Source organism: Nerophis lumbriciformis, linkage group LG26 (genome assembly GCF_033978685.3).
Source record: "Nerophis lumbriciformis linkage group LG26, RoL_Nlum_v2.1, whole genome shotgun sequence".
In the NCBI taxonomy this organism is placed as follows: Eukaryota; Metazoa; Chordata; class Actinopteri; order Syngnathiformes; family Syngnathidae; genus Nerophis; species Nerophis lumbriciformis.
In genome coordinates, this window is record NC_084573.2 from 20,819,953 (window position 1) to 20,845,074 (window position 25,122).

Below are 25,122 nucleotides of genomic sequence, written 5' to 3' on the forward strand. Positions count from 1 at the left end.
TACTATTATTATTATTACAATCCACAACATTTTGTCATAATTATCACACTAAAACCAAAATAATTACAGAACACAGCAAATGTCCAAGACAACATTCTCTTTTTTACTGAGACCCTTATTTTGTCAGTGCACAGCAAAGGTCGGAATCTTACAAGGCCCCCAGTCACACTTGTGTCAAAATTAAGAAGTTCAAAATGTTGAGGTTTTTGAATGCAACTCGCTCATCTTAACCATGATTGGTGCATAATGAGGACATTTTGTGTTGTTGTTGAAATATGCTTTATTATCATCTTAAATTTAACTTTTTTAAACATTGACAGCAAGTTATCATTGCCCCCAGGATCTCACGGGTCTTTTTTGAGAAGCTTGAAATTGCACAAGTTATTACCAAAAATTGTAATGGAAATTGCAGCAAAAGTTTGATGCAATAAAATTGCGAGACATAGTGAAAGTTGCAATACATTGTTATGATTGTCTTCTGTAATTATATTAGGAAAAATGGCTTAAGAAAGACTGAGAAAAGCATCTGACCAAAACTGCAAAATAGGCTTCATTCAGCCACAACAAAGTACACTACACATGTATTACTGCAAGGAAAATACTAAAAACTAGATCTCAGACTTCACATGAGAAAAAAATAAACCCCCAAAAAATGTATTTTTAAAGGACATTGTAAAAATAACACTTTGTATACTAACTGCACAATGACTACTCCAAAGAATATCCAAACATTAATTACCAGTATTTTTCCTTGAAAAGAAGTACTGTAGTAAAACTGGTTAAGGGTGTACTCACTTTTGTGAGATAATATATACTGTATGTACAAATACCAAATAAAGTATTTTTCAATATAGTTTTGTTATCATAAAGTGTAACTTTAGGCTTCGTTTTTTTAATACATATCTTAACCGACATTGTGCGCCATCTGCTGGCATATTTACCCATATTGCACACATTGTCGTGCAGGTCATGAAAGTACACAATCGATCGTGAATTTTCCTTTTCATTTTAACACATTGCATGTAGTTAGTTTACTTGAACTTTCGGTGGGAACATTGAAGAACTGTTAAGAACGATCTATAGCAGTGATTTTTGTTGGTAAATGAGTGAATGATGACTAATAAATGAGCGTATGAATCTCTGTAAATGTATATAAGGAAGTGAAGACGAGGGCGATGCAGGGAGACATTTGATCAGTTTGACGGTTGCGTTGCGTTTGAGTGCTGCTGGGACAAAATTCGATTAGCAAAAATTTTGATGTTTGACCAAAATGTGCGAGAACATTGTGGGAATTTGACAAAGTTGCGAGGCCGGGCATAATTTGCGGTGATTGGTTGAATATGCGTGAATTGGCACTATCGCAACATAGTGAAATCCTGGAGGGACTGAGTTCCCATCATTACTTCTAGTGCACCAGTTCTCAAGCCCTGGGTGGTCAACTCATTGTCCAGCACAGATCTTAAGGCATCAGGGAGTGAGGTTTACACAATAGTATTGCACAGAAACACTCGCTGGCATCTGTTCCACTAGTTCACCAATCATTATGCCTCATTGTCATTGTGACATGCTGTTGTGTACTAATGCTGTCCTCAAAAGCATTCATTGGTATTGACAACTTATCTACTGCGCAAAACCAACTTTTCTTACCTATTCGTACCTGTTTTTGTGTATTGGGGATCTCCATAAATCCCGAAAATTTGAAGTCAAACCTTGGAGGCAATGTGGAGATATTTATAAGACAATCCTTCATACTTCTTCCAAACTAGCCCTTTGGAACTTGCCGATTTTTGACGTTTTTCCCGGTTGTGATCTCAGCGGATATCTCCATATACGGTAGAGGTTTTCCTGTAGACAGCTACATTAGTCGGTCATTTTTATTTTACATAGGAGTATTTGTAGTTCGCATGACCACATGCCCAAGGTACGGCCCGAAGAACAAAAATGCTCTGTTATTGGTTGTATCAACCAATACAGGTCACTACACACACCTCCAGTCTCATCTGAAGAACTAGGAAGAGTCCTGCTCACTTTTTTGTTTTGCAGCAATGTGCCTTAAACTGGGAAGAAGTATCTCTTCGCGTGTGCCACCCACTTTGAACAATACTGCTTCACAAACCTGTGGTAATCTTAAAATGGATTTTCCCAAAAGCTACTTTAAACGACGCAGTCGGTGTCTACTATTTATGGCAATGGAGGGGACAATGAAACGGTAAGTAATCACATTTGATTAGCAATGTGTGAATGATACCTTGGCAATGTTAGCTCAATTTGTATTGCGTCTTATAGCTTAGTCTTCTGACCACCCACCTACGATACTATAAAGAAGGATTTTCCTAAAAACTACTATTAAGGATAAAGGGGACGGCGTGGCGTAGTTGGGAGAGTGGCCGTGCCAGCAACCTGAGGGTTCCTGGTTCAATCCCCACCTACTACCAACCTCGTCACGTCAGTTGTGTCCTTGAGCAAGACACTTCACCCTTGCTCCTGATGGGTCGTGTATAGGGCCTTGCATGGCAGCTCCCGCCATCAGTGTGTGAATGTGTGTGTGATGGGTGAATGTGGAAATAGTGTCAAAGCGCATTGAGTACCTTGAAGGTAGAAAAGCGCTATACAAGTATAACCCATTTACCATTTATAAGATTATGGGGCGACCGACATAATACGAACCATTGAGATATGTTCATTTCAAGCCTTTGTTCTGAAGTTTCTTCGTCGATTCCTTCTTGCTCAGAGTCCGACTCTGGCTTGCACATATATGGTCGGATCATGTAACGAATCGCTATTGCTATTTTGTTGCTCAAAAGTTGAACATACTTAGAATAAAATATTTTTCAGCACCTTGCGGGAAGCATCTCTCTTAAACTACAAATATAGCGGATGAAGTTTCAGTCAGCATGAGGGGGCGGAGTGAGGAGGAGTGTTAGCATTTTGAGCCCGTTGATATTACCATTACACATCCTCCACACAAGATAACGCATAGTCTTAAAACTTTTACTTTTGTCAACCACTCGAAGCATTTAATTACTTAACCCTTTCACTATTAAGATGACAAAGTTGAGGTTACCAAAACCCGCCCTGCTCCTCTTTTGAGTCAATCCTAACATCTCTGGGTTGAGACCAAGTGCTGGTTTCTGTCATACCAGGCAAAATAGATTGACATGGTTAACCAGTCTTTGAAACGTGCTCTACCAATGCTTTAGTATTTTTATTATTTTGCATAGCAGACAAGCACTGCACACCTGGTTTATATCAAGGGGCCGGAAGGACGATGGGACTCTCCCTTTTACTCGATTTGCCTACAATGTAAACCGCAACTTCCTTTAGGTTCGCGTGAGATTTGACAACATAATGGACCAGTTTGGACTGTTTCTGGTAACCACATGTAGTTTTCTTTTTTTATTATTCGGAGAGAGTTTATGTAAATATATAATCACAGCTCACACAGACACAATTTAGCTCTCTGTCGCACCTCCATCTTCCAGCGGCTGAGCCATTCTTCCTTTTGTCTCCTGCTGATGTAGTACGGATCTCCGGCCTGGAAAGTCACCCTGGGGACCGGTGTCCTACGCAACCTCCCCGTCTCACCCTGCACACAGAGTAACAATGGCTTGATGAATTCTTCAATGACTATATACCCTTTCATAAGATATGGAGTTTATATATGGTGGAGGAATAAATAAATATAGAAATGGAAGAACAACTACTTTTCTCACCTCTTTGGGGGAGTCACAACTTCTGTCGTCTGGTTCATCTACAGAGGAAAAATAACATGAAATGCGCCATTTGTTGTGATTTTAAGAACGTTTTAATGAGGATCTGTAACGGTGACATTTATTACATTTACTTTAGAATCTACACTTAAATCAAAATGCCTTCAAGGGCTGGACTCCAGAAGTTATTTGAGTTGCAGTCATGTTGCCTGTGACTCAAATGACAGGGTATCATTACATTTATGTCAGCAAATATCAGTACATTTTCAAATTTACAGCAATTTCGGTTTCAGTTAAAGTAAATTAATGTATTCCCAACAATGAATGTGCAAAGCAATTAATGTATTATGACCTACGAATTACTGTGGAACCTCCAAAAGATAAATGTTGTGCAATGTGGAGTTCAAACTAAAATTGACCAAATCTGGAAGTCGAGCTGTCGTTACAAGTGACATTTTTTGACTTTTCTGGGATTCCATAGTAAAGGCAAAGAGTAACAAGTGATGATAACCACTGATCAGGGAACGCAGCACACACATCTGCTTTGCACCATATTAATCACTAATAAAGTCAATTGTTTCATGTTAATCTGAAGAGACTTGGACCCCAGGCACATGTGATAATGTTCCCTCTGCAGAGGAGTGGATAGTTATGTTTAAGTGTACAGCGATTATTCCATTTTTACACTTCCATATATTACAGTTAAGAATGTTAAAAAGTGCTAATGGATGAAGTTGACTCCTTTCCACAATTCTGTGTTTACTATCCCAGCGTCACACATCATCTAAGGATGAGTAACTTGGAATCTGATTTTATTTCATCTTATCATACAGGGGTAAGATTAGAGTCCACCAGTAATTAATGCCAGCAGTTGCAGCTGTGCGAGAGAATGTTGGTAAACTTCACTTTCTGAAGCCTGAGATGACAGCTCAGGCTTTTGGCTTGTTGGCGAGCACTCTCGACTCTCAATCCGCAGACATTGGTTTGGTCCCCGGGCAGTGTTAAAGCAAGTGGATCCAGGTAGGCCACTTCGGTGCCGTGACCCGGATGAAAGTAAGTTTTAGGGAGGAGAGTATAACGATGCCGGCTGGTGCATATTTGAGAGACTATTCTGGTAAACCTCACTCTTGACCCTGACGCCTTAAGACATCAAGCTGACAGCTCGGGCTTTTGGCTTGTTGACGAGCACCCTCGACTCTCAATCTGCAGACGCAGTGGCAAAAGGGGGCGGATCCAGGGCGGGTTAAACACCCACATTGGCATATTTCAACCAAGTTGGACTTACGTGTGCCATTACTTCATTATACAACTCAATGTTATTCCAACCTACTAACATTTGTGAATTATTTTAAGTCTATTTAGTTCTATTGCGCAACGTGGCAGTTGTCATTAGCAATTACCAGGAAGAGGAATCACATCATATAACAAAACGTTGTACGCATTAGAGCTTCACTCTGCTTCAACTACCAGCCTTAAAACCCATTTATATACTCTAGCTTTTACTGTAGATAGATCCCTTTTTAGACCAGCTGTTTTGCACATGATGGACTGGGCTCCCACGTTATCTATTAATGTAACAATTCAATAATTATACCCACTTAACATCTTTTGCAGCCAATCACTCTGGAAGGGGGGTTCCTACACATATGGTACTGCACCTTCTCAAGGTTTCTTCTTTTAAGTTTTTCCTTGGCTGGATGTTGGTTTAGATCAGGGGATATTTTTGTGAGTTTGTAAAGACCTTTGAGACTCTTGTAATTAAGGGCTATACAAAAACAATTTGATTGATTGATTGATAACACTACAGTAGTCAAACAAACCGGACATAGGTGTAAGCACGGCCCAAATTGCCGAGTGTGAGTGCGCCTTCACTGACTACTACAGTAAAGACACAATTGTACTGACTCAGTACAGGAATACAGCAATGTTGAAAAGTTAATCAAAACACTGCTCCCTTAGTCCCCCCTAATGGATTGTGTTCAACTTTGAAGGTTCTGCTGTCTATCTACACCAGAGGTGTCCAAACTTTTTGATTGGGCTTAAAAAAATTGGCCGGGGGCTAAAAGCGGACTGCATGCAAAGTAACATATATATGTGTGTATAAATATATACAGTGTATATGTATAAGCCCTATACATATGAGTACATACTATTATAATATAATTAATAATATAATTAATAAAACAATATAATTATTATAATTAGCTATTAAGAGTATGTTCAAGTTCAACTTCTACCTTGTTTACTTCCATGACATCCTACTTAAGGTTTTTTTTAATTAACCAGAAATATCAAGCAGCTAAAATGCGCGAAACATGGATAAGTGTGGAGAGAGTGTTTTGCATTTTTCCCATCATCCCATGGGTGTCATTTTGATTTTTTTGTGTTAGTTGGTTGTTTTTTTATAATATCCACAAAGTTTGATGAGCAGGTTGTGTTATGAGTGACAATGTTTTTTGAACCTTTGCACTGGTTGTTTTTTTGTCTGCTGCTCGACTATAGAAGGTTGTTTGGATTGGGTCATATATGTAAATTATGTACTTCAATCACTACTTTTGTTGGCCATCAGATGGCAAAAAAATTGAAGCAATCAGACCACTGGATATTGATATAACATATGGATGTGTTGCTCCCGGTAATATTGTTTATTGAACTCGTTCGGTCTCACGGGCCAAATTGAAGCGTTTGGACACCTCTGATTTACACAGTATGATTTTGCACTAAAAAACTATACCCGTATTCTTCTCGTTTTGCTCTAATTTCCGACGACCACGTTTCTTGCAAGGGGAAGGGAGTGGCTCCAGATCCTCAAGCAGTGTCGGCGGGGCACAGGTACCAGAGGCCACCATTTCCTGGGAAACAGATGGAGGAATCTAAGTGAGAGATGTGCTGCTGGTCAGGACAAAGCAAAACACATCCTAACTCTACATAGATAGATGCATACAGTACAGCCATAGAAATAATCACACACTTAGTTTGTCTGTTCTACAGTATTTACAAAGCAGAAGGACACATGGATAACAGCGTGTAAATGCCCACACTGCCATTAACACAACACATTAGTGAGATAGGAAAACAACTAAGCTGGAAACAACAATTTGCGACCTACAGTATGATTTCTAATGGACTCAAATTCTCAGAAATAAACACATCTGTAAGTGTTATCCATTTGCACCAGCAATAATTATTCAAACGGTATCCCTGTGAGCTTTCCCAACTACCTGTGTGTGGAAGGGAGTTGGTAATGCAAAGATTGTTAGTGTGGCAAATCCTAACAAATTAAAAAAGGCTAATGAGCATGTGAAAGAAAACAAAAAAACATTAAAGCTCACTCTATAAGACATTACTCTCAATACAGACTATGTCTACAATAGTGTCCAAAACATACCATATGTAAGCAAAATGTATCAACCCCAGTGTATTTGATTACATTGAACAACATTATTGAACAAAAATATTATAAAATACTATTTTTTACCCCAAAAAAGGTGCAAATGTTAACACACTATTATAAATTTAGTAACACAACAGTGAATAAAAACAATTAAAAAAAATATGAAAAGACAACACAGCAACACATTGAAACTTAACAAATTAAACTTACGTTATAATTCAGCCGCAAGCTAAGCAACATCCAAGTTTAAGTGTGACTTTATTAATAACTTAGCTCAAATGAATCAAATACACAGATATTAATAAAAGGATTTCCATCCATCCATTATGTTACGGTAAAATGTGTTGCCATATGATTACAAAATGTACAATTGAATTGAGTGCCTTTGTCGTAAGCACACAGCTCATTATGGTTTTAACCCCGAGATGACTTTAAAGCTGCATTAAGCAATTTCTAAGCCATATTGTAGCAAACAACTGACTACTTACTCATTCAGTCGAAACAGAGGAACAAGGACTTTCCACTGCGGTCGTCTGTGAAATGTAAGTGCATGGCGGCCCAGGTTTCCTCAATTCCTGAAAAAATATTTAGATGTGTTTCTTTTTTATTTATATTTGATCCAACGGTCTTCAGCCTTAGCGGCTATAGCGGGTTTATTTGATTCAAGTGTTGCATTTGTCCACACGCTTCCTAGTTAATTTCATTCATGTAAATAGTTTGATTGCTTGATGCAGCTTTAACAGTCACTATAAATATGTCATCCCAAATAAAGTAGCTGCCAGAATGGCACAAGTGCGTGTCACAATTGAGAGCAGAACACAAAAACACACACAGTGTTCCGTGTGATTAATTTAATTTCCTTAGTGGCTGTTCCTCTTTATAGATATTATATTTAATGTAGCAGCAAACACAATAAAGCATCATAAAACAAGCAGCCCTACAAAATGTTGTCATACCTGACTTTTGCATTATGAAAATATTTTGCATTTGTTTTTCTTTCACTTGTTTGCAATACACGTAAGCAAACACATCACTAAAGCTATCTCTTTTGGACATGTTGACCACATACGTTATTTGTAATTAAATAGGTATATAGGTATATATTTGCAATTCTTCAGGCACATTTATTCATTTTCTCATTTATTTGTAGCAATCATTCTGTTCAGGGTCACAGGTGAGCTGAAACCAATCCCAGAGGAATTTGGGCTCAAGGCAGGCACATTCTTAAGTGGTGTTGTCAACCGTACCTGGAAAAATGGAACCATCTTCCCATATTGAGCCTTAAGGGACACACTCGGTCCTGTTTTACTGTCGTATAACAACTTTTCTTCTGTCAATACCTGGGTTGATCCCTGACCAGAGTTGTGTTAGGAAGGCTATTTGGTGTACACATTTAAGTCATATTATGATTTTTTTTCTACATTTAAAACACTTCCTTGTGGTAACATGTAATGGTGGTTCTTTGGTCAAAATTTTGCACAGATTATGTTTTACAGACACACACACGGTCAGAAAGCTGCTTTCTGACCGTTTCTTTAAAATGACATCGTCTTCTCCCCGCCATCTTTGTTGTGGTTTTTAGCACTTCCATAGCAAGTCTACTGACAGATTAAGTATGAACTATACTTAGACTCAGACTTCCTTTTTATTGTCATTCAAATTTGAACTTTACAGTACAGATAAGAACAAAATGTTGTTGCATTAGCTCATGGTAGTGCAGGATAAAAAAGCAATAAGGTGCAGATATAAATAAATAGATTACTGTATAGATAAATATATTGAACATTTGCATATGCATCCACGTTTATGGATGTATGTTATATTGTCTTTATATTCCAGCGAGTTAATCCATTTTTGGAGGGAATTGAGGGGATTATTATGATGCGTTCAAGAGTCTTACGGCCTGAGGGAAGAAGCTGTTACAGAACCTGGAGGTTTTGCTTCGGAGGCTACACTACTTTGTATAAGAAATAACAACAGTGGCGGATGTGAGCTAGCAAACGTGGTAGTCACTAGTAAACTACGTTGTCATGAGACGAGCAGCAAATGGACCTTACTACAATTTACTACATTTCCTGAATGATTAGACAGCTAATCTACTTTTAGAATTAACACTAACGATATTTAGAATGGTGTTGTTTTTTATTTTAAATACGCTCGTCATGACAACCAACTAACAGGACTAATTCACATGCTGTAGCTTCTGAAAACTGACGTTTGCATTTTATAGCTTATCTGTCTAGTGTCTAATATTTGTGATGTAATAGGTATATTTTGTACCACTTAGTTTTGCTCACAAGTATTACAAGATAAGATAAAGAGGTAGGAAGGATTCAGCCTAAGTCACTTCCAAGTTTTTAAAACTGAATGCGCAGGGGCGGTCTGCTGTCATTCAAGCCGGATTTGGCCCGCGTTTCGCCAACTGAATAGCTCTGAATAAAAGTCCGCAAATTACTGTAGCCTAACATGCATATCTTTGGGTTATGGAAGGAACTCACAGTCCATGTCAATCAATCAATACAAGCACTGGAATAACATGTACATTCTGCATTGAGTTTCAGTTGGATTTAAACCGAGACCAAGGGAGATATGACTTTGCAACTGTTATGTGATTACTGTAAAGATAACCTTTTGACACAGAAAAATGTGAGCAAAACAAGCCCACAAGCGGTGATAAAGGTAAAGACTTGACTTGAATCCCTTCTTGTATACTGACAGTGTGTTGACAGCTAATCCAGCAAACACGTTGCCTGAAAGCCTGAAGGGTGAATTTGGGGTGAAATTTGCATTTTAACTCAAGTTAAATAGGTTACCAAAAACTGAAATCTATGACATATGGAAGGCATACGTAGAGCAGTGCGATACGGCTGAAAACTGTATCACAATATACCGGTAAGTTTTTTATATCGGTCGATATAAAAAAATATTGATATTTTAATGACCTATCAAAAATAAGAACCAGGAGAAAAATATAATAAATGAAAACATTTTTATTCACAAAGTAACCGTCCTCTGATAATAATCCCCTCCGCTATCAAGGCAGAAAGGAAAGAAGATGTCAACACAACTATCAAAAACAAAATCAATGTGAACAAAATTTTAAAAATCACATTATACACTAAAAAAATAACCTCTTGGAATTAAGGTGCAAACAAAGGAGTATGTAGGAAATGCTTAATAAAGTGTATCAAAATAGTGAAAAATGTCGAAATGTAAACATAGAGAAACCTAACAAGAACTATTTTTTGCAGGTTTAGTGCCAGGAAGTTACGGCTGTGCTTGGGTGAGTGCGGCTAAGGAGGGACACATTTGTCTGACTAAGATCCGCTTTAAAAAAATCAAAAAAAAACTGCCATACTGTTGAGGTGATTTCTAGCATGGCAGTGTCCCTTAAGAAGATATATTAAAATGATTATATTAAACATGCAAAACAAAAAGGTAATGAGAGTCAAAGCCTGCAAATAATAGGCACCAAAACCGTACATTATCTTTCTATCCATCTCTAATTTGACAGAAAAATATACTTTTTTAAACTTTAATATTAACTAATAATGCAACAAATATTATAATATCATACATTCCTTACATTTATTTAGTTGAAATAAAAAAAAAAAATTAAATAGTATATGAATATTAATTAATGCAGCTGAGATAGGCTCAAGCACCCCCGCGACCCCGAAAGGGACAAGCGGTAGAAAATGGATGGATGGATTAATATTAATTCAGTATGATTTCAAAGCAAGTTAAGCATTGAATTGTACACTACAAAAATGAGTAGTGTAGTGTAATAAAAAGTGGTGCTGTTTTTCCATTTACACTATCCATCCTTTTACTGTGATAAACAGTGGTGCAACTTTTCCATTTACAGTAATATGCTGCAAAAAACACCGTAAATTGTATGTTAAAATTTTAAGGAGCCAGTTTTTAGCGCAAAATCTTTTTATTTTCTATGTAAAGAATGCATTGGTAATTGTGTAACAATTAAAGAAAAAACACCGCTTGTTCCACATCTGTCCTTTAAAGTAAAAAAGAACAGTGAATAGTGTGTGAGGAAAGAAAGGAACCATGAAGTGGATCTATCATTGATTCGATTATCACGTGAATTTGTGTGTGTGTGTGTGTGTGTGTGTGTGTGTGTGTGTGTGTGTGTGTGTGTGTGTGTGTGTGTGTAAGTGTGTGTGTGCGTGCGTGCGTGCGTGCGTGTGTGTGTGTGTGTGTGTGAGAATACGGGGAACCCCCACCTCTCCAAAGCCCACACAAAAGCACCAGTACCTGATACTATGCAATGTATATGCATAGATGAGTGAGATGAGTAATTAGTTATTATGATAAAGACAAATTTCTTGTAATTAAGTGTAGCCGTTGAATGTATGTGTGTGTGTGTGTGTGTGTGTGTGTGTGTGTGTGTGTGTGTGTGTGTGTGTGTGTGTGTGTGTGTGTGTGTGTGTGTGTGTGTGTGTGTGTGTGTTAAACCCACACAAAGCCGGCCCACCTGGTCAGTCATCGGAACATGAGCAAACCCGGTCCCCCTCACACATGAATACACTTTGTGCACACATGTGGACTCACTTGATGGTCTTTGAGTGACCATGTTTGATCAGCTGCATCACAAACGCTAACAGACCCAGTCACACACACACACACACACACACACACACACGCGCACACGCGCACACACACAAACACAAACACAAACACACACACACACACATTAACACGGTAAAACCAAATGGCTTTGGAGAAACTATCAAAGACTAATTTCTAGCTCTCTGAGTAGTCAGGTTGGAATGGTCAGGTGGTATTTATAGTGCCAGGACCAAAGTGTACCAGCAACCCCACCAGAGTGCATCTGAGTTCCACATACAGTTGCTGGTTCATCAAAGTCCACTGCAAAGTAACTGGGTATCTCACAGCGACCATTCAAAGGTAAAAAAGGCCAAAGCCAATGTTATCTTCTTTGTAACCTGCGGAGAATCGCTCAACAGCTCAAAATAGCACTCCTTTTAAACCCCAAGTATTTTCCCCTTGAACATCGATACTCATGACTAATCCAAAAACATGTATTTTTCATAAAAACCAGGCATTTGCAGACATAAATACTAAATGATCAAAACAGACAACAAACATAACACCCCGGTCACATGATCGGCGCTGCTCGAGAAAATGACACATTTAACTAAGCCGGAAGGGATGGCCTCACTTCTTTTTTTTTTTAAATGAAAATTGTAATGTTTTGCAGCTTTTGCTATGAAATGTCTCCCTTTACGCTCAGTTAGACAAAGTACTCAATGAATAGTTGGGACAGAATGGCCACTATTTCAAGTGTTTTGTATTTGATAGAAAAGTGATTTAGTGTACTTGAATAAACATGTGTCGCAAGTATGAATCATTAACTCGGTCTTTGATTTTACACTGCAGAACATGATGAAGTGCACATTATTGATGGTGAAACAAAGAAAAAGGAAAGCCAACTCTTAGTAGTTCTTTCAATGTAATAATGTGATAAATATATACATTGGAATGATCCATGAACCATTAATGTTGTATTGATGTGTTTGTAAAACAGTAGCGTGACATGATACTAAACATGTTGTAACATAATGTAATAAAAAAACAACACTTCAAACTAGAAGTGTTTTCTATTGAATTAACTTGCACTTCTGCTTCTGAGTACAGTGGTACCTCAACTTACGAGGACTTTACCAAGGGATGTAATGATAACCGTTTTCAATTAAAATGATCAAAAAACCATGACCGACTACTGCACTTTGATAAACTCACAGATTGACTTGCGTAAATGCTAACATGAATACAAGAGACATTAACACCTTTCCCCATTAAGAAACTACATAACCTTATCTTAAAGTATTTTAAGAGACAAAATAAGCTGCGAGTACAATTTGAGTTCCGTATTTGTAATATTTGTCCACAGCCCACAGCCAGAAATCGACAAAATCCTGCCCTCCAACCACCTGAACTGAGTAAGTTAGTGTGAAGGAGAAGAAGCTGACGACTGAATCAAAGAAACAAACCATTAAAATTATTTATTTCCGTTTAGCCTGCTCGCATTGCACAAAGCTGGAACGAGCCACCGCGGCGTGCAGCTACAGACATCCAAACGACAGACATTTATCCATGAAAATATGGAGAAGCTGTCGATCCTGCATTTGAAGTGTGTCAGTTTGTTCTGTCTAGTCTTGACTCAACAAAATGGACGGCTGAGCATTGCCTTTGGTACACACGCACACAGATGGGATTTGCTGTAAACTCTGACCTCTCTGTTCTGCCACGCAAAGACATCCGTGTGCAACATGAACACATTGCAAGTTCCTATAATTACACGACAGAGAAGCAGCCCATAGGTGACACCTACAAAAGTCTCCTACCCAATATTATTTCATTCATACTGTAGTTGTTTGTAGTGCATTTTTATGTAATGTTTTTAAACAATATTTCTTGTCTAGAAGTTTTTTAAAAGGCATGTCACATGTTAAAATGTGGGTATTTTGGAAGGGCCGAGCATGGCTTAAATTGTTCTTGATTAATTTTAGTAGGCGGGGCTTATTTGAGATATAGTCGTCCTTCTATCAATACTACAGTAGTATTGGCCACTAGATGGGACCAAACCTATCAGATCACAATTTTCAGTATCATGGCTACCGATTGGCTCAGCCTCAGCCAGCACTACTATATTGGTTTAAAAAGAGTGTAACATGACTTAAGGGTGTTGTAGTTAATAATAATAATATATTTAGAAGGTCGTAAACAGTTTTTTATGCTCTCGCTCAGTGGTTCTCAAACTTTTTTTTAACAAGTACCACTTCAGAAAACAGTTGGCTCTCCCAAGTACCACCATAATGGCCAACATTAAAATACAGTAGCTTAGTAGGCCTAAGTATTCATTAAAAACAAGACAGAGGTTTTATTTAACAAGTATATTCAATATTTTTGGCCACTGTAACATTACACACAATGCACAAACATCAACGATGATATTCCATATACAGTACATATTTACAGACCTCTTTGGCGTAACACTTGATTGTATCTGTGTGCCACTGGTACCACAGTTTGAAAATCACTGCTCTAGCTATGAACATACTTAGCGGAAATTCATTTATCGTGGTCATGTCCAGAACAAATTAACAGCGATAATTACAGGATTACCGTACTAGTGTTTTGAGTCACAAGCTCAAACAGTGATCAAATTGGGTTCGTAAGTTGAGGTACCACTGCATTTGCAGAACCAGCCAGAAAAACACACTGCGGACAAAGCTATCAGGATGCCTTGACATTTCATAAACAAAGGACATTTTTGTTAGGATTTACACATTTTGTAGAAAAAATGCTATTTCATACAATACACAAATGTTCACTGCAGAGGATGGTGGCTCTCAGGAGGATATGGAGCAACAGCTTCCATGTACACTACTTAAATGTAATTCAAATACCAACATTACATTTGACACAGAACGCTAACAAAACTGGTAAATATTGCAATATGGAGCCTTGAGCATCTGTTTGAGACAATGCGGTCTTATAGAAAGCTTAGAAAAACATTCACATTGGTGTACTCACAGGAAGGAACTGTTTGCGTTTCCTGCTCGGACGGCCCACTCTGCGCTTGTTCGGGGGGGTCCCCAGCGTTGCCTCCTCAGGACTATCCTGTTCTGCTCCATCTTCACTCTGGCCAATACAAAAAGGCCACGTTAAACCCACATTTAATAACACACAGTCATAACAAAGGAAGTTGCCTAAAAGAGGATTTTTGCGGCTGTTTTACCTTCTCACTCTCACTCTCTCTTTGTCTCTCATTATTAACTCTTGTTCAATTAGGGGACACTTTTTTTGTATGTCTGGTTTGCTATTCTGTGCCAAGCTGCTGAGAAGCTGCTAGGTCCTAGTAGCCTATGGCCTACCATGTCTACCTTTTGAAAATGACTTAACTAAAATACAAGAACAGATAAACCTTAACATTTAGATGTTAATAGTCAGTCCAGCTTTTCACAAGTAAACACCCTGCTTGTATCAGAGCTTTTAGATACAAGCTGATATCATCTTATACTTGTATTCTAATATCGATATCAGATCGGGACACCTGTTCCTTATGGCACATATTTCATATAATATTATTAGATCATATAAAGTATGCTAACAATTTATTGCGTGTCAAGAGTAGATGGCGCAGTGGTCCGTGACTCAGCTCCGCTAAGATCTCATTTGAGTGTTATTCATATTATTTATATATACATATACATATGGCAATTTGTGATGAAAATCCCTTTTTTTTTTTAACTATTTCGCAGGAAATTTCCCATATTTTGAAATGCTAATTTTGACAGGTATGCAGTGAACGATGTAAAATATCGCAATACATCGCCATATCACAATAACTGTATCAAATCATGACTCATGTATCGCTTAAAGTATTGTATTGTGAAGTCCTTACAAAATACCCAGTCCTACTAATTATACAAAACTTAAAGGGCATGCATGTAAGAATAGTGGAGATTCAAAATGGTCCCTAAGTGTGAATGGTTGTCTGTCTATATGTGCCCTGACATTGGCTGGCAACCAGTTAAGGGTGTAAACCGCTTCTTTCCTAAGGTCAGCTGGGATAGGCTCCAGCACACCTTAATGGATAGGTGGTATAGAAAACAGATGGATGGAATATAAAATCTAGTAATCTCTCCTATAATGTAGCAGCAGTGGAGGGTGATTACCTCAGATAGATCAAGACATTCATTTTTACTATTCACGTTACAGTCCACTTGCATTTGGGCCATTCCATTGCAAAACGAGCACTGTGTGCATTCAACGGTACAGTGTTCCCACTCTCTTATTCGCCACATAAAGAAGGGAGAACAGACTATAAGGATAACATCAGCAGTGTCTTTTAACAACAATCTCCATAACTATATTCCTCACTCACAGTAAGACACAAGTTACACCTGAAGATGCAGCGCCTTCGCCTTCATCGTCATTAGTACAGCACAGCTGATTTATGATCACCATCATCATCATTCGCATGTGAATATACTGTATATAACATGTGGTATGCTAAGATGTGTTTAAGAGTGCCGAAAGTGTTCTAAGAGTGTATGTATATATATATATATATATATATATATATATACATATATGTATATAAATATACTGTATAATCATACAATATATATATTTATGTATGTATGTATACAGTATATATATATATACATACATACATACTTACATATATATGATTATATATGTATATATTTTATACAACGATCATACATGATATACACATATATATACAGTATATAAATATATATATATATATATATATATACACACAGTATATACACTAACATATACAGTATATATACATGCATACATACATACATATATATATATATATATATATATATATATATATATATATATATATATATATATATATATATATATATAAACGATCAAGGTTTTATACTGCGGATTCCTTATCACCCATATATGAGATAGGCCGATACCTACACCGATAAACAAACAGTTGTTGTTATATGACTCTTATCAATCTCACTGTAATGTCCTGTTAATAGCTGCTTACTTTCTGCTGCAGAGTGGTTCCATATACACTTCTTAAACTTTATGCACTTATTCGTTATATATGTTGTTTCAAGCTAGCTTAGCTCCTGGCTTTCTCTCCGTGTGTAACATATTTACCCTTGTCCTGCAGTTATAATAACACTTGATAATGATGCTTAACATATTAAGAAATGCTGTTTATTTGCCATAATGGAGGTAATTATTAGATTATTATTAGTTTATGTGTATGGAGAAACATAATTAGCTGCTAGCCGCGTGTCAGCTAGAAAGGATCGGCATTTGCGATCGGTATTGAAAAGGCATTAATCGGCAATGGCATTAATCGATATACTTTTTCACAAAAATCGGCACATCGCTAATAAGGTAGCTACTTGGTGGATTACATCTACTGTACAGGGCTGGAGGCTGAAACATAACCCGTTTGGTAGACAAGGGAACACGGTATTTAAGGTTTTGCCGCAGAGACGGAACATTCACTGAAAGCTTGATGTGATTTCAAGACAAGCTATCCATGCTGATGCAAGATAAAATACATTTCCAAGCCACTACTATGTTAGTCTGACCAATTTATGTTGATTTCAGTCAGTGTTGGCATGGACTTCATAATTAGATTTTCTCTCGTGTGCAGTGCCATCCTTATGTTTTCCATTAATGCCTTGATCCCTTTTCCTCCTTCCTTGAGTGGGCCCCGTGTTGCAGTGACAGTGGAGTGGTTGCTAAGGTGCAGAAACTGCTTAGCAACTGTCTCCGACAGAGACGGCGCCCATGCTGACTAAACGTTTCCCGGTTGATCATTGGGTACAGCAAACAGCTAGCACAAGGTGACGGCCCTGCACTTGTCTGCCTGGTTTTGCTGTCCACATGCCAGTCAGCCTCACAAGAGGAAGGGCTATTGGAAGTGTGACAAATACAAAGGGACACAGTTGAACTGTAAAACACACGGATTGAGAAGCCCGCGTGTCAGTTTGAGCAGGTGTCAAGCACACAGACTGGCCAATCTGTTCTTATATCGTTGGTCTATTTCTGACTTGTGGCAGGTTATTTTAGGCTGCTGCAGTTGCTAAGCGACCAGACTGCGAGCCAGGCGGGAAGAAGAGGATCCCATCAGCATCAGACAGCCTGTCCTCTTTCTTTCTCTTTCCACATTCACCTCACTTGTTCGCTCCATTTTCCTTTCTGGCCCTTTTCCTGCTCTCTCTGTTTCCTGGATTATTTCTGTGCTTCTCTTTTTTTCATCAAAGCATTTATAGGGACAAAAACGCAAATCCAATTACTTTAAAATTACCGTATGATGAAGTTACAGTCACAGTCAAACTAGAAGTAAACACTAAAGTATCACAGAGGCTATCAGCTCACAATACACTTCCAGATTCCCTCCAGGCTCTTACCATATAAGAAAAACAGTATCCTTGGGGTTAAACACACACATTTTTTTAATGTTTTGACCACAATATCATGACACCATTTACTGTGTGTGGAAAGCTAGCATACTTGTGGCCATTTGCGGCCCACAGACCTATATTTTGTGGCACCCTAATTCTTCATAGATTAGTCATTAGTGTAATCTTGAATACCACTAGAAAGAACACTGAGTACAGTAACGGTTAAAAAATAACAGCTCAACAAAAACATATTGGGCAACACAAACAGCAACTTCCTATAAACAACGGGAATTGTCTTTGACAATCTCCTGGGGAACTTAACAGTGTCAAAACATTAAATTGTTGCATTCAATTTTACATATATACTGACTTCAGGCTGACTATATTTCAATATCACTATGGCTGTCACTATATGACTATAGTTTGGTTGAAACGTGATTCTGAAGTTAACACGGCCCAGCCTCACCCAGACTCTACCTCTATCGGCCCAAAGTTAAATTGAGTTTGAGACCACTGTCAACATTTGAATTTCAAATAATGGAAAGTTACAATAAGGGTACAAACATGGTTCTGCCAACAGCAGAAAAACATGTCAACATTTCTACATCATACAGCCAAACTGAAGACACAAAAGCCTATTATACTTTACATTTTTTAATGCTGGCTCACGTCCTTTAACTTCTTCCATGTGATTATACTAAAAATCAATGTTGTAAAATTATGAGTGGCCGAACCTGCTCTTTGTTGAGATCCAGGAGAGTACGCCTGGGCGATACATCATTTTAATCGATAAATTAAATTTTTTTGTTGCATACGATTTAAAAAATAGAAAAAAACAATGTTTTTATCTTCCCCTGCCACGGCATATTTTTTTGCCGCCATGAGCTTCCATAGCACTCGCCAGCCCCCTTCCTTCAAGCCGAGCAAAACATGGCTAATGCTAATGTTAACGAGAGCGGGATGTTTGTTCAAATAAAAGAAAAGTGTTGCCAGTGCTTTAGATTAGCGGCAACAGGCGTGAAACAAGTGACTGCACGCTGCAAAGTTTCTTCAAAAAAGGCAGCAGAACCACAAACTTATTGCTGCATCTAAAACAGCATCGAATGGGGGAAATGCAACTCTTTACATGGCGAAGAAGACTGCTCCAACAACTTTACCTAAAAAGCAGTGTACTGTGGCGAAATAATTTACACAAGGTACCATGTAAAGTATGGAGAACAATGCACAGAGCGATCACTAAAGCAGTCGCTCTGCACATCCAAACAGGACAGCTCGTACGCGTGTGTGTGCTTCTGCAAAACTGTTGTGGAAGTATAACGCATTTAATCATCAATATAATGGTATATTACATGTGCAATGAAGTGCTCAAAGTCTTTAACATCAGTACACACTAACAAGGAGCCCAGGATACCTCAGAGAAAAGCCTGCGTTTATCCACTTACTAAAACTGTACAATCATCTCAATGTTTTACTTGATTGTTTATATGCATACAATGTACAATACTACATTTTTATTTACAGTAGCATTTTATTCAAAACAGAAGTTTTAAGTTTGCACGTTATTGATCTGATTGATTTGTATTACTATTTATCCATCCATCCATTTTCTACCGCTTATTCCCTTTGGGGTCGCTGGAGCCAATCTCAGCTACAATCGGGCGGAAGGCAGGGTACACCCTGGACAAGTCCCCACCTCATCGCAGGGCCAACACAGATAGACAGACAACATTCACACTCACATTCACACACTAGGGTCAATTTAGTGTTGCCAATCAACCTATCCCCAGGTGCATGTCTTTTTAATGATACCTTTATTGATTTATTTGAGTTTTTTTCTTTGCATGCAATGCTACATTTTTATTTACAGAAGTATTTTTTCAAGACAGAAGTCTTAAGTTTCAACTTGAATAATCTCAATGTCAGAGATTATTATTTAGTTACATGCAATGTACAATGCTACATTTTTGTTTACAGAAGTATTTTATTTAAGCAGAAGTATACAAATTATACATTATACAAATTTGAATTTTGCTAAGTAGAAGTATGCAGTCTCTTTTCAAACTACCGGTAATAGTTTTTGATCAAATAAAAGCAAAACTTGTTTAGAATTACCTCTGCCATTGGTTTCTTTAAAAAGTAGGGGGGAAAAATCTGAAAAAATCCTAATGGAAGGAAAGAGGAAGACGGCGGAAAAAAATATGAGTTTCCTGGGGAAAACGAGAGGGCTGACAGGTAAGCTGTAAAGTAGATGACCTTCAAGCCAACTAAGCAACATTTTATTAAAGGGAACCTACTGTATAAGGCTTTCCCTCTTTTATGACTAATGAATATTGTTACATAGGTGGATACTCGTGTTTAACTATGCCAAAGCATCAAATCATAAGATTCATGTATTTGGTCATGAGCTTTCACGTAGTTTGGACGCCTGCGAACACTCTTTTGCACTCTTTTTTTTTTTTTAACAGAGGACAATTTGTGTCTTAACTGATTGACGGACGTACTTATGTGGGCATTATAGTATTTGCTCTCTGCCTGCATGGCCCCTCCTCTCTGCTGTGCTCTATGTACCGAGACTGTTGACTCCCATGCCATCCCTTCTTGTCTCATCCCACCCGCCTGCCTTGGTGTTTATATAGGAAAAATATTTATGTGTTTATTTATCCACCACATTTTACATGGGACTGTTTTGTCAACATTATTAGGTGCTAAACTCCGACAAAAAAGACAGCGCAATTGCAACGTTACTACGCGGTATAGCTCGGTTGGTAGAGTGGCCGTGCCACCAACTTGAGGGTTCCAGGTTCGATCCCTGCTTCCGCCATCCTAGTCACTGCCGTTGTGTCTTTGGGCAAGACACTTTACCCACCTGCTCCCAGTGCCACCCACACTGGTTTAAATGTAACCTAGATATTGGGTTTCACTATGTAAAAGCGCTTTGAGTCACTAGAGAAAAGCGCTATATAAATATAATTCACTTCATTTCACTTCATTACTTGGTTTGAAAAAACAAAAGAGAAAGTAGGATAAAGTATTGTTCGCATCTGATCGTGGTATGCTGATATCGTCACTGGTGACTATATCAGACGTTTATTAAGCTTATCTTCAAATGTGTCTGGAAAAAATTGTGCGGTAATGTTCGTCTCCAAGATACTGTACGTATATATTTGAATAGTGTACATTTTCAAAGGATAAATTATACTTTCGGAGAGGGTGGGCGTGCATTTGCAATCTCACCTCCACAAATGGACCATTTGTAGGCATACTTAGAAAGAGATCCCACCCCAGATCCCACCTCACTCCTACCCACTTCTCCAAAGTGGGCTGGCTCAGGGTGGAGGACAGAGTAAAACAACTTGCACTGAGCCTAGTCTATAAAATCCGCTACCCCTCCCTGATACCGAAGTACATGTCAAACTACTTCCTTAACGTAAATGACCGCCATAACCACAACACCAGGGGGAGCTCCACTAACCACGTTAAACCCAGATTCCGAACTAACAAAGGTCTTAACTCATTCTCTTTCTATGCCACATCAATGTGGAATGCGCTCCCAACAGGTATAAAAGAAAGTGCATCTCTATCCTCCTTCAAAACCGCAATAAAAGTTCACCTCCAGGCAGCTACAACCCTAAACTAACACCTTCCCCGGATTGTTAATAATCAAATGTAAACAATCAAATGCAGATACTTTTTCTTATGCCTTCTGATCTCTCTCTCTCTCTCTCTCTCTCTCTCTCTCTCTCTCTCTCTCTCTCTCTCTCTCTCTCTCTCTCTCTCTCTCTCTCTCTCTCTCTCTCTCTCTCTCTCTCTCTCTCTCTCTCTCTCTCTCTCTCTCTCTCTCTCTCTCTCTCTCTCTCTCTCTCTCTCTCTCTCTCTCTCTCTCTCTCTCTCTCTCTCTCTCTCTCTCTCTCTCTCTCTCTCTCTCTCTCTCTCTCTCTCTCTCTCTCTCTCTCTCTCTCTCTCTCTCTCTCTCTCTCTCTCTCTCTCTCTGCCCACTACTTGCTGTCCATATCCTACCAAGTCAGACCTACACTGTTCCAATATCCATTTCTCTGTTCTCAATTGTTGATGACTGATGATAACAACCAAACCTAAACCCCCCCCCCCCTCCATACCCCGGATTGTAAATAATGTAAATAATTCAATGTGATTATCTTGTGTGATGACTGTATTATGATGATAGTATATATCTGATAGTATATACAGTATCTGCATCATGAATCAATTTAAGTGGACCCCGACTTAAACAAGTTGAAAAACTTATTCGGGTGTTACCATTTAGTGGTCAATTGTACGGAATATGTACTTCACTGTGCAACCTACTAATAAAAGTCTCAATCAATCAATCAATCAGGTTTACAAATTTGACTATGGAGCAAAATGTACAGGAAATTTAAACCAAACGCCACAAGACGTGTATGTGCATTTACAAAATCATAAGAAGTTGCACTTTAAAGTGCCGGTTGCGCTACTCAGCTTATGTGTATGTTACATGTGTCGTACTATTGTTTACAATTAACTCATCAGCAGTGTTATTACTCGCTGAGCAGTTTGCTCTTTCCCAGTATGACAACATCGGTTCTGTTGCTGCTGTGCTGTGCATTACAAAGGTACCTCAACGTAACGGCCCCAACTTAAGCGTGTTTTGAGATAAGAGCTGTTTCTCGGCTAATTGTTATGCTTCAAGTTGTAAACTAAGATTTGAGTCACAACATCGTAGGCGTAGAAAATGTTACAGCGCACCCTGTAAGATCAAACCAAAACATCTGGTCTTACTTGCTAGCATTAGCTTACAGATAAGAGATGGACATAAGTTTGTTTTTCCAACCATGTAAAGGAAAAAAGTTGGTGTAAAGGACAATGGTGGGAAGAAAAAAATGGAAGATATTCATTGAATTCAATAAAAAATAATCAAAAACATTATGAAGGTGAAGCATTTGGAGCATACTACAGCTAGTCTGCCTCATACTGACGCAGAATGAGTCCAACGCCAGCCAAGAAAGTTTAAATAATATCTAAAAGGTTGACATTTATCCATGAATATATGGAAAAGTTGCTGTGTTGGACAGCGAAACATCTGGAAGGAGATACCGTAGAAGTCTGCTCTCCAAGGTAAATGATGTACACATTATATTACTTCATAATGTGTTTGTTTTTTTTTACAATATTTCGGATTTAGAAATTATTATTTTTTTTTTTTTAAAGGCATGTCACATGTCAAAATTGTCCTGTTTTGTGGGGCGGGCAAGCACTAATTACATGGATTTAAATCATTTCTAATGGTCGACGTTGACTTGCGATAAATGTTTTGAGTTAAGAGCTCTGTCACAGAATCAATGAAGCTTGTAAGTTGAGATAATACTGTATATATGTTAATAAATGACCGTGTGTATCCGTTCTACTTTCTCATGCACTCTGAATCATGATACAAGTTTTTGTGTTACTTATTTTTTTTAAAAGACGACATCAACAAGTGGCGTTACATAGAGAGAGAACTTGGAAAAAGGAAGTTAGGTGAAGAGAGTTAGAGACATACGCCAAATAATAAATATACTTTGGTCTTACCACATCCTTGGAGGCTTTGTTGTCTGGTGTCTGGGGAAGTTCGGTGACAGCAGGACTGTTGGACGGCATGGCGAAAAGGCAGCTTGATGAAAGCGAGTTCACAAAGTAAAAAAAAAATAAAAAAATAAAAATAAAAATGGAGCAAATCAAAACATGGGAAATGCCCTCAGAAGCACCAGGTGCGCCGTCATTCAAACTGCCTCTTCTGTCTAACAATCACTTGGTCTCACTCAGTCCTCCCCCTCTCCTAAAAGAAGCAGAGAGAGAAAACATGCAACACGCACCAGTGAAGAGAACAGGAAGTTGGTGAGGACTGAAGACAGCACAAACTCACACGGGCCACAGTTCAAAGTGGTTTGACAGGTGTTTCTTCAATGCATGTTGGATTGGGTTAAAATCATGTTAGACCTGTTAACAGGGTCACACTAAAGCAGGTGTCCTTAGAACAATTACCGGTAGGTCAATGTTCAGCATATAATGTCAAAAACTCTACTTTTCAGGAGCTATTTATCAGGTGCATAACTAGTAAGAGTGGAATCTTTAGGCACCTCACATTTCAATTGCGATTTAGGGGCTATGATTCAATTCTAAATTAATTATTCATACAATATATTGCATATTATTATTATTTTGACAATATATTGTATATTATGATTATACAAAACCCAAAACCAGTGAAGTTGGCACGTTGTGTAAATCGTAAATAAAAACAGAATACAATGATTTGCAAATCCTTTTCAACCTATATACAATTGAATAGACTGTAAAGACAAGATATTTAACATTTGAACTGGTAAACTTTGTTATTTTTTGCAAATATTAGCTCATTTGGAATTTGATGCCTGCAACATGTTTCAAAAAAGCTGGCACAAGTGGCAGAAAAGACTGAGAAAGTTGAGGAATGCTCATCAAACATGTACTTGGAACATCCCACACGTGAACAGGCTAATTGGGAACAGGTGGGTGCCATGATTGGGAATAAAAGCAGCTTCCATGAAATGCTCAGTCATTCACAAACAAGGATGGGGCGAGGGTCACCACTTTGTGAACATATGCGTGAGCAAATTGTCCAACAGTTTAAGAACAACATTTCACAACGAGATATTGCAAGGAATTTAGGGATTTCACCATCTACAGTCCGTAATATCATCAAAAGGTTCAGAGAATCTGGATAAATCACTGCACGTAAGCGGCAATGCCTGTGACCGATCCCTCGGGCGGTACTGCATCAAAAAGCGACATCAGTGTGTAAAAGATATCACCACATGGGCTCAAGAACACTTCAGAAAACCACTGTCAGTAACTGCAGTTGGTCGCTACATCTGTAAGTGCAAGTTAAAACTCTACTATGCAAAGCGAAAGCCATTTATCAACAACACCCAGAAACGCCGCCGGCGTCACTGGGCCTGAGCTCATCTAAGATGGACTGATGCAAAGTGGAAAAGTGTTCTGTGGTCTGATGAGTTTACCAGTTCGAACGTTA

General features: G+C 38.3%; 1 protein-coding gene across 4 annotated transcripts in view; it reads right to left on the reverse strand.

Annotated features, from left to right (window-relative positions):
- LOC133623807 (DNA (cytosine-5)-methyltransferase 3A-like) overlaps positions 1–25,122 on the reverse strand; it is a 78,640-nt gene that overhangs the window by 38,973 nt on the left and 14,545 nt on the right. For 2 of the 4 annotated variants that reach the window (XM_061987213.2, XM_061987212.2), the window contains exons 2-6: positions 23,640–23,886; positions 14,683–14,790; positions 6,445–6,562; positions 3,714–3,751; positions 3,470–3,586 (exon numbers count right to left, since the gene is read on the reverse strand). In XM_061987213.2, the coding sequence (XP_061843197.2) occupies positions 3,470–3,586; positions 3,714–3,751; positions 6,445–6,562; positions 14,683–14,790; positions 23,640–23,708 (450 nt within the window). In that variant the 5' untranslated portion in view covers positions 23,709–23,886. The remainder of the gene's footprint in view (positions 1–3,469; positions 3,587–3,713; positions 3,752–6,444; positions 6,563–14,682; positions 14,791–23,639; positions 23,887–25,122) is intronic. The other 2 variants (XM_072916271.1, XM_072916270.1) reach the window with 1 other exon arrangement.